The 10177-nt window shown below is 45.1% G+C and overlaps 1 protein-coding gene across 1 annotated transcript in view; it reads left to right on the top strand.

The window, feature by feature from the left end:
- The first annotated feature begins 5139 nt into the window (after positions 1-5139).
- The window catches only part of Letm2 (leucine zipper and EF-hand containing transmembrane protein 2), a 19592-nt gene continuing 14554 nt past the window's right edge, over positions 5140-10177 (top strand). Inside the window, 5 exon segments of the mRNA XM_019204740.2 lie at positions 5140-5494; positions 6276-6453; positions 6600-6680; positions 7460-7910; positions 9814-9957. Of these exon segments, the coding sequence (XP_019060285.1) occupies positions 6634-6680; positions 7460-7910; positions 9814-9957 (642 nt within the window). The 5' untranslated portion in view covers positions 5140-5494; positions 6276-6453; positions 6600-6633.

Here is a 10177-nt window from a genome sequence, read left to right as displayed (position 1 = left end):
CGGGCTCGGGGCTCCGGGGGCGAGAGGAGGGCGGGAAGGCAGCGGTGCGAGCGCGTCGAGACCAGACCGGGCCCGCCGGCGAACAGGCAGCAAAGGGACAGGAAGGGACGAAACGAAAACAAAACGAGACGGAGGGCGGGGCCTGTGAGGCGACGCTAGGCTCGTGCGTGTCCTTCAGTCTGAGGAAAAACAGCGCGTTAGACGCCATATGGGGCTCCGTTGTGGCGAGAGGAATCGACCCTCGGGGACTGCTCGGGAGGGCTGGGGAAGAGCGGGACTCCCCTTGAGCCTCCCGCGCTGTCTCTGTCCGACAGCTGTCACAGGAGGCGCCCGGGTCCAGGCCTCCGTCTGGGCCCTAGGCTCGTGCGTGTCCTTCAGTCTGAGGAAAAACAGCGCGTTAGACGCCATATGGGGCTCCGTTGTGGCGAGAGGAATCGACCCTCGGGGACTGCTCGGGAGGGCTGGGGAAGAGCGGGACTCCCCTTGAGCCTCCCGCGCTGTCTCTGTCCGACAGCTGTCACAGGAGGCGCCCGGGTCCAGGCCTCCGTCTGGGCCCCGATGGCAACTCGGTTGAAAGAAGGGAAAGCGGAATAAAATAGGGGTGGAGAAAGGGTGGGAGGAAAGGAAAGAAGGAAGAAAGCAAGGAAAGTTGAGTGGGGCAAGAGAGTGAGATTCTGGGAAATAGAGAACAACGGAGGCCCCGGGCGTGGGGCGCTGCGGAGAGGTCGTGCGGTTGCAGTGGGGCTTCCTGAGGCCCGGGGGCGATGACAGCGTTGCGGCGCAGACGTGAACGTACAGAGGAAGTAGGCAGGCGGCAGATGAGGAAACCGACGCGTGCTCTGCTCTCGGTTCTGAGAATTCAGAGCCGTATCACTACCAGACGGACACTCAGCGTGGACTCAGGGCCGGGTCTGCTGGGTACCTTGACAAGAACTTCCTGGTAGCTTTATCTCAAAATACCGTTTAGGAGATTGTAGATTCTTAGATCAGTTGTTTTTCGCCATACTAGGGTTGAACCCGAGGTTTTCGCGCAGAGCTACAGCCCCAGCCTTTTAAAACAAAAATAACTTGCTAAATCACAAAATTCCCAGATTGGGATTGAATTTACGTAGGTCAGTTACTTTAATGGGCACTATTATGTATTAGTTCGTTAACAAAACCCTGTTAATACTAAGGGGGGAGTTCCCCCCCACAGTGGGGGGAAAAAGGCGAAAAAGCTTCCCAGAACCCGGGAAGCTGAGGTAGGAGGATCTCTGTGAACCCAGGCCCCGCCTGGGCTGTGTAGTGGGTTCAAGGTGAGCCGGAAAGACATAGCAAGTCTAGAACCGTAGCTAAAGTTCGTTCTGCCTGGGGCAGTTCTTCAATTTGCCACTCTCCAACACATCTGAATTTGTTAACCTAGTTAAATAGAAAAATAAATTTTATTTTATCCCATTTCATCCCCTGAGCCCCCTGCCCTCCCTGTGTACAAAAGCTTTGTTTCCATTTTTTCCTTTTATTTTCACTTTCATTAATTAATGATTGGTACAGGGATGGAACTCTGTACCTTGCACCAGGCAGTGGCACCACTGAGCTAAACACCCCGGCTCTGTTTTCACTATATTTGTTTTGGTTTTTGTTTTGTATGGTACCGGGATCAAACTCGGGACCTTGCACTTGCAAGGCACTCTGCGGAACCCTGAGCTAAATCCCTGGCCCTCTATTTTCACTTTAAATAAAAAATTAAAATGGCATACAGAAAAAAAATGTGCCACTCCAGGCAGACCGCCGCCTTCCTATCCCCTCAGCTACCCACATTGTGCAAGATCCTGTCTCATACAAAATGGGGACAGGAATTTAGCTCTGGCATAGGCTCTGCCTGGCAAGTTGGAGGTCCTGAGTTGGATCTCCAGTACCAATAAAAAAAAAATACCTAAGGGTGATATTGAAAATGAGGGGTTTCCATCACTATTAACTTCCTTTTATTTAGTTTTATGTGTTTATAGTATGTGTTCACACTCTTGCTCAGGCTGGTTTTGTAATTGCTGGGGCTCAAGCGATCCTTCAGCATCAGCCTCCAAGGTAGGTAGGACTGCAAGGCATGTCCTACCGCCCCACCCTTCTTTTTAAACTAAAGCTTTATGTTGTATCAAAAATTAAAGATACATTAAAAGCACATTTTCATTATAAATATCATTTTAAAACAGATGGCCAGGCAGGTAGATGGGGGATACCTGAGCCTAGTTTACCTCAATCTCCTGAAAAGAGAGATTAAATTAACCTTATTTTTAGTGGTAGCAATGGTGCACACTTGTGGTCCTAGCACTCTAGAGGCTGAGGCAGGAGCATCGCCGTGATTTTAATGCCAGTTTGGGCTAGATAGTTAGTTTAAGGCCAGCCTGAACTACACAGAAGTGTAGTTCTCAAAAAACAAATAAAAACGATAAATACATAATAAAAAATAAATTAACCTTATTTTTTTCTATAGTTCTTTCTACCTCCACCCTTTCCCACCTTCCTGGAACTTTGATATGTTGATAAACTATTACCTTGGCTTAGCACCTGGATTTTTATCTTGGGAAAAATCTAGTAAATTGTCTCCTAGAATTTTACTTTTGCTTTCTTCCAATGGCTCTGCTGACAACAAAAGTTTAACATTGAAATTATGTGAGGTAAAGGTAGTCTTTCTGCAAAACAGTAGAAAATACTGTTGATATTTGATCTAGAGTAATATGTAAGGAAATGAGCACTAAGAATGATAATTTACATCTAGCATCTTGCATAGATGTAATAATTTCAGTATCTGACATCTTCTGAAGTTGGGAACATCTCTACTCTTCGCCATAGAAAATGAACAAGCAGTTCACCTAACAATTCTAAGAGGTAGGGAAAAAGTCAGGGAGTGGTGGTGTGGGATTCTCTTCTGCAGATTATACACTGCTCATATCAAATAATTTGTCCTGAAAATCAAAGAAATAGCCTAGCCTAATTACAGGAGAAGGCAGACATTGCTTCTAGACTTTTACTAAGAAAGCTGCTTTGGCCAGGGATTTAGCTCAGTGGTTCTGCCACCTGCCTTGCAAGCTCAAGGTCCAGAGTTCAATCCCTGGTACAAAAACAACAACAACTACAACAACAACAAAAAAAAACATCCAGAAGGCTGCTTAACTCTCCCCTTTTAAAACTAGGATTGCTGACACATGGCCATGGGAGGAAAGCTAGCTCATCTTTCAAATGCTGGGCATGGAATCGTTCATCTGGTCTATGAATACTTAATGATTTTCTCTGTGCCCAGTTGTAAGTGAATACACTACATGAATAAAAGTATTTCCTTGTGGGCCTGGGATTAGCTCAGTGGTCCTGTTGCCTGCCGCACTAAGAGCAAGGACCCGAGTTTGATCCCCGAGTACCCCAAAAAAGAAAAAAAATATTTCCTGGTATAAAATGTCTCCCAGTGACGTGAAAGGAGTATGTTGACATTCTTACGATCTTTCCCAGAAAAGTACATGTATATGGTCATGCGATGGTTCACTTGTGAAATCAGTATTAAAATTAGATTTATCTTTAAAGCTCAAAAATATATCATCGGACATTTTGACGAGGGGAAAGGTAAAGAGGAAGAAAGCCTGTAGATTTTCATCTAGTAAACGTAAGACTGGGAAGTGAAACCTTTCTGTGGAAAGCTGGGCATTTGACATGCACAAAGGGACCTCTAGTGGCCGAGCTGAAAAGTTTTGCCTAATTTACCTAGTTGATCCAGTTGGTTATTACCTGGAGAATGCTTTATGGATTAAAAGCGGCCTGGATTTCTTTTTCTTTTCTTTTCTTTTCTTTTTTTCTGGATTTCTTACTGAAATTGAATACTCGCCATCTTTCATTCTTACAAATGTGCTTCCCAGATGAGTAAAGTCTGTAGCCAGCTCACATGTGAAGTCTTCGCTGAGAAAGTGATTCCTTGCTGTCTGGCGTTATAACCACTAAATTTTTCTTCTTTCTTTAAAAGAAAAGAGACAGTGGAGGGGAAGAAATAACGGGTACAAAGATTTAATTTCTAGATTTTTCACTTTCTGAAAGTGGCTCAGTTGCCCATCCTAGGAGCTGAAGTGTCCCTAGATGAAGACGCAGGCATTGCAGGAGGCGGATAAACCCAGGGTGGCGGTCGCTGCCCAGGAGGCCGCGCCCAGGTTGCCTCTGCGTGAGGCTCGTCACCACCCGGCTGCATTATGCCCACGTCACTTCACAGCTCCTCTAAAGTACAAAGTAAATGTTGGGATTTCCACACAAACGTAAGCAACGCCTGTTAAGAGCACATTTATAAAGCAAATTTCCTTAGTGTAATTTTCCAAACGAAGACTTCACGGCATCCCAGCCTGGGGCACTGGGGAAGTAGGAAGAACGTTTTCCTGTCTCCTCCAGCCCTTTCTGCTACCCCACTTCAATCTCCACCCGCGGGCCCCTCCCAAACGCTTCGCAGTTGGAGGGGGTGGGCGGAGGGCGACTGCATCAAATTGATGTCGCTTGTGACTCCAAGGTGGTTTCCATGGCGACTATCAGACATTTTACGCTAAGGTGAGAGACTCTTTAACCAATTTCCACTCAAGAGTTTCCCAGGGAGTTAGCCACAGATTTTAGCGTGTGGTTGGGCAGTAAGACGCCGGGGTTTTTTGTTTGTTTTTAGTATCGGGGCTCGAACTCCGGTCCTTGCACTTGCGAGGCAGGCGGCGGGACCACCGAACTAAATCCCCGGCCCCGGGCCTCGCCAGGACCGACGCCTAAACTAAATTAAGCAAACAAGTCTTCCGACAGTGGTAAGGAGACCTCGTAGCCTCCGGGACGCAACGGCGAACGGCGCCCGCCCTCCGAACATTTTGAGAGCTCATTGGCTGGAGGGGTCGTCACTCAGTGACGTCACGAAAGGGGGGACGAGAGGCGGGGCCACAGAGACTTGGCCTCCGGCTCTTCTAGTTTGCGGGTGCGAGAGGAATTGGGAGACGGGCAGCCGGCCCGGGAGATGGGGTCGGGCGGGCCAAATACTCCCCTGTTACGGGCTGGTCTGCGCCTGCGTCGCCTCCGTACCTCCGCTTCCAGCTTCTCCCATCAGCGCCGCTCTCCCCTGACTGTTTCCAGTTCCCACCGCGCTCTCAACCCTCGATTCAGCCACACCCGGCCCCTCAAACTTGGCCACGCAGTCTCCATTACCCTTCTTCCGCACTTTGCTTCCCAGTTTCCCTTCCGCGTCCTGCGCACTCCTGCTCGTCTTCATTTCCAAACCTCGATCAGCCAGTTCCTGACCTCCCCGCCCCCTCCTCCCCTCAAAAAGCCCCGAGCTACGCCACAGCGGTCCGCCCCACCCCACGCGCGCGAAACCCTCTGGCCGAGGAGCGAGGCCGTGATCGGCAGCGGCGTGGTGACCCGGGAGCGTCCCGGCTTCCCTGAGCAAGGCGCCGTGCCAAGCCCTCTGCAGAACCTTAGCCCAGTGGTAGAGGTTTCCAGCCAGAAGGCACCTGGTACTCCTGTAAGCCCGCCTGCAGGAAAGCAGGGTCAACGGCATGAGATACAGTACCAAGGCTCCTTGCTGCTCCTAGCTGAAAAGCACCAGGGATTGAACCCGGGGCCTTGTACTGAGTTTACATCCCTAGGCCTTTTTATTTATCTTATTTTTAATATAGTCTCACTAAATCGCTGATTTGCCTAGGCTGAGTTTGAATTTGTCATCCTCCGGCCTCAACCTCCCAGAGCGCTGGAATTTTAGGCTTGTGCCACTACTCCAGGCTTGATTACGTTTTCTTATTTATTTATTTGTCTATTTACTCAATTGAGCATATTTAAAGGTACAGAGCTGGGTGTGTTGGCACACACCTGTAATCCCAGCCTTTAAGGAGTTGAAGCAGAAGGATCGCTGCATGTTCAAGGCCAGCATGGGCAATACAGTGAGTTCAAGGCCATCCTGAAGTACACAGCGAGAGCCTGTCTCAAAAAATCAAATAACTGGGCCAGGGATTTAGCTCAGTGATTCTGCCGCCTGCCTCGAAAGTACGAGGTCCCCAAATTTGGTACCCGGTACCAATAAATAAAATAACTAATAAATAAGCAAGTTCGGCTCGGGCTTTGTAGAATTGTTAGCACTGGAAACTCACCTGTACTTGAAACATTAGTAAGCACCATGTGTATCTTCAGTGTCCCATAAATGAGATCAGCAAGTACTTTCAGGCTTTATGTTTTGTGGTAGCTTGGCCAAGTATAGAAAACAACTACTTGGAAACAAATCCTTTCTATTGCTTTCTATTGTATTTTAGGCTACAAATAGTGTCTTTTTCATCTTCCTAAATAGCGGGCTACCGTTCAAGTTAGATTACTAGATATTATGAACCAGAAATAAAAATGTCTTTGAAGAGCATATTATCTTCATGAACATCATTACCTTACAGATCATATCGATGCCTTGTTATCACCAAGTACCATTCTCAAATTGAGGTAAGAAAATATTTTTCACGATCGTTGAAAATGAATTTTAATGAGATTGTGTACCTTGAATATGCAAATTTTCTACCTGTGCAGTAGTTAAATCTTGATATTTAACTGATTTTTAAAATGCTAAATTGTTTGCTTCTTTTGCCTAGGTCTCTATATTGATTAATTGAGACAAAAATAAATATGGCCTTCTACAGCTGTAGTTCAGTTTTAGCTATTGCCCGAATGAGGTAAGCATCGTTCACACATGAGAACTTCATTCTTCCTGATGGAGAAGATATGTGTAAAAGGATTGGCTTAGTACCTGCTTAAAACTTTGCTGGTTTTAACTATGTTGGTTCTTAGGAAGCAACGTTTGCATGCATTTAAAAGTACCTAACATTTCCTATATGCTTTAGAATTCAGGCAAAGCAATTTTCTAGGTGTGTGGTACAAGTAGGATACAAGATTTAATAGTTTTAGAGTGAAACCTGTATAACTGATGACTGTCACATGAGGCCCTTAGAAGTAAAAAGTAGCAAAATGGCTAGTGAGCAAGCTAGTCCTACGGCATATTCTTGTCCCATTAATATCCATTATTATTGGGCTGGGGATTTAGCTCAGCGGTTCCGCCGCCTGCCTTGCAAGCAGCGCAAGGACCTGAGTTCGATCTCCGGTACCAAAAAAAAAAATTAAATAAATAAATAAAATCTATTATTATTTATTTGTCCAGAGAAATAGTCACTGAGCACTTACTGTGTCAGATACACTTCACAGTCTTCCTTTGGGCCAAAGTGTTTTTATCTTGGCATGCTTTAAACATAGGATGTGAGGGCTGGGGATTTAGCTCACTGGTTCCACTGCCTGCCTGGCAAGTGCAAGGACTCAAGTTCCATCCCCAGTACCAACAAACAAACAAACAAACAAACAAAATATTGCTTCTCTTTCCCCAGATAAGATCTGTATTTTATTTTCCAGTTTGTAATAGTATGCGTTCACTTCTGTCTGAGAATGTCGCTCTTTATTCCAGATTCCCCAGCCATTTTGTCCAGCCCATCTGCCCTTCTTCCCCGCTACTTGCATCTCCTCACTTGCCAGATTCTTATTTAAATAAGATGTGTGTGAAGAACTACAGATGCCAGAGGCACTCCTACCCCAGTCAGCCGGGCGCTAAAGCACTTTGTGTGCAAACTAGACTCATGCAAAAGCTACACACATCTGCTTCTTGGTTCCAGCAGGGGTCTGGGGAGCCTCAGCCAGACAAAACCCCAGAACTACCCAAGGAGACACGCTCTCAGCCCACGGAAGACACTGGGCCAAAGATGAAAGAAGGAAAGCGATCTTATAGACAAAAAATTGTGGCTGAACTTAAATATTATTACAATGGGTTCTACTTACTTTGGAATGACACCAAAGTTGCTGCCAGAATGGTTTGGAGGCTGCTGCATGGGCAGGTGCTGACCAGGAGAGAGAGACGAAGGGTAGGCAAGAATCACACCTGAGCAAGAAACCGTGAAATCAAAATGTGCTACCTGGGAAGCTGGACATGGTAGCTTCTGACTGTAATCCCAGCATTTGGGAGGCTGAGGCAGAAAGATTATGAGCTTGAGGGCAGCCTGGACTAAGTTGGAAGACCTTGTCTCAAAATAAACAGATAAATAAAAATAAATCTGGGAACCAAGATTTAAACTCCATCTTAAAAAATACCAATGATAGGGCCGGGGATTTAGCTCAGTGGTTGCACCACCTGCCTCGCAAGCACAAGGACCTGAGTTTGATCCCTGGTACCAAAAAAAAAAAAAAAAAAAAAAAAAACACAAAAAAAACAGTTCACAAAAAATAACAATGGTGGCACATACCTAGCTATTCCAGAGGCTGAGGCAGGAGGGATTGGGAATTGGAGGCCAGCCTAGGTTATTTAGGAAGCCCCTGTCTCAAAATAAAAACATAAAGCTGGGGAAGTAGCTGAGGAGTAGAGTGCTTGTATACCATCCATGAGCCCCTGTGTTTGGTCCCAGGACTGAAAATAAATAAATAAAATATAGCTTTCCTAACATGTTTAAGGCCCCGGATTTGTTTGTCAGCAGCCTGCTGCCCTGCCTCTAACCCTAAAGTAGGAATAGTAACTACTGCTGAGGACCAGAAGAGTATTTGTTTTGTTTTTTATTTTGTATAGTGCTTAGAATTATGCCGGGTGTGGTGGCGCATGCCTGTAGTCCCAGCACTCAGGAGGCTGAGGCAGGAGGATCCCTGTAAGTTGGAGACCACCCTATGAGTTCCAGGTCAGTCTCAACTACACAGTGAGACCCTGTCTCAAAAAACCAAAAAGAAAAAAAAAAAAAAAGAATGAACCCAGGACCCCGCTCATGCTAGGCAAGAGCTCTACAAAGCAATACCCAGACCCTCATTCTTATTACCTATAGAATAATTATAAATATATCATTATACATACATATTTACATATAAAGTATATATATATTTTTAAATTCTTAGACAAGGTCTTTCTATGTAGTCCAAGCTGGGCTTGAACTCACTATGTAGCCCGTACTGGTCTTGATCTTGTAGCAATCCTCCTGCCTCAGCCTCTTGAGTGCTGGGATTATAGGCATGCACCATCATACCCAGCAATTATATTTTTTAATCTCTAAGGAATTGAGAGGCTTCAGGTTTAATGTGCATCAGAAAAACAAAGTTGTTAATATATGAAGCATATATGTGGTTTCTTTTTTTCAACAGAAGCACTTGTTTTTTTTTTTTGTACCAGGCCCTTGTGCTTTTGAGGCAGGCAGCAGAACCACTGAGCCAAATACCAGCCCCATATATGTGTTTTTTAAAAAACTGTGTGTGTATGTGTGTGTGTGTGTGTGTGTGTGCTAGGTTCGAACTTGGGATCTGGCACTTACAAGGCAGGCAGGAGAACCATAGAGCTAAATCCCCAGCCCTACAAAACAGTGTTTAAAGTGAAGTACACTGGCATGTACCTGTAGTCCCAGGTACGATAAGGAGACTGAAGTTGCAGGCTCAGCTGAGCCCTGGAGTTTGTGACCAGCTGGGCAGCCTTGTGAGACCACTTCATGCTGTTACTTGAGAGTTTAATCCCTGGTACAAAAAACAAAACAAAACAAAAAAAACCAAAAAAACCCCATACTGTGACTTGAGTATGACCCCTCATTTGAATGAAAGCTCAGAGATGACCGTGTTTTGACTGTCATAGATTTCCTTGAAGATACCCCATACATACTACTTCAGAGACATGGTGAAGACAAAAACCTCACCTTTTTGTTTTATAAACCTGTTTTGGGTTTATGGTATATTAAGAACCAAGGCAGGCATTTTTGCATGTCTTAAAATGATTAAATATTGTTTATGCATTTAATTCTTCAGCTGTTGAGAACCTGTGTTGATTTCTTTCGTTTGGTTCCATTCATGATATTTATAATCGTACCCTTCATGGAATTCTTGATACCAGTGTTCCTGAAACTCTTCCCAGATATGTTGCCATCAACTTTTGAAAGTGAATCCAAAAAGGTATGCAGAATTAAAGAAAACTTTTAGGTTAATAGACATTAGTTTTCAGTCCAATTTTAACTTTGCAGAAAATACAGAGTTCTCCTATCCTAGTCCTACTTCTCACACCTGATTTCCTTGGTTATGAACATCTTGCTTCTGTATGGTACAATACAGGTATATTTTTATCAGTTAACCCTTGACATTTGGGTTCATTTTTTTTTTTTTTTGTTACTGGTAT

This window comes from Fukomys damarensis, unplaced genomic scaffold, assembly GCF_012274545.1.
Source record: "Fukomys damarensis isolate Sample0158 unplaced genomic scaffold, DMR_v1.0_HiC HiC_scaffold_18, whole genome shotgun sequence".
Classification (NCBI taxonomy): domain Eukaryota; kingdom Metazoa; phylum Chordata; class Mammalia; order Rodentia; family Bathyergidae; genus Fukomys; species Fukomys damarensis.
Note: the sequence above shows the minus strand (reverse complement) of the source record. Positions and strands in the feature narration are given on the sequence as shown.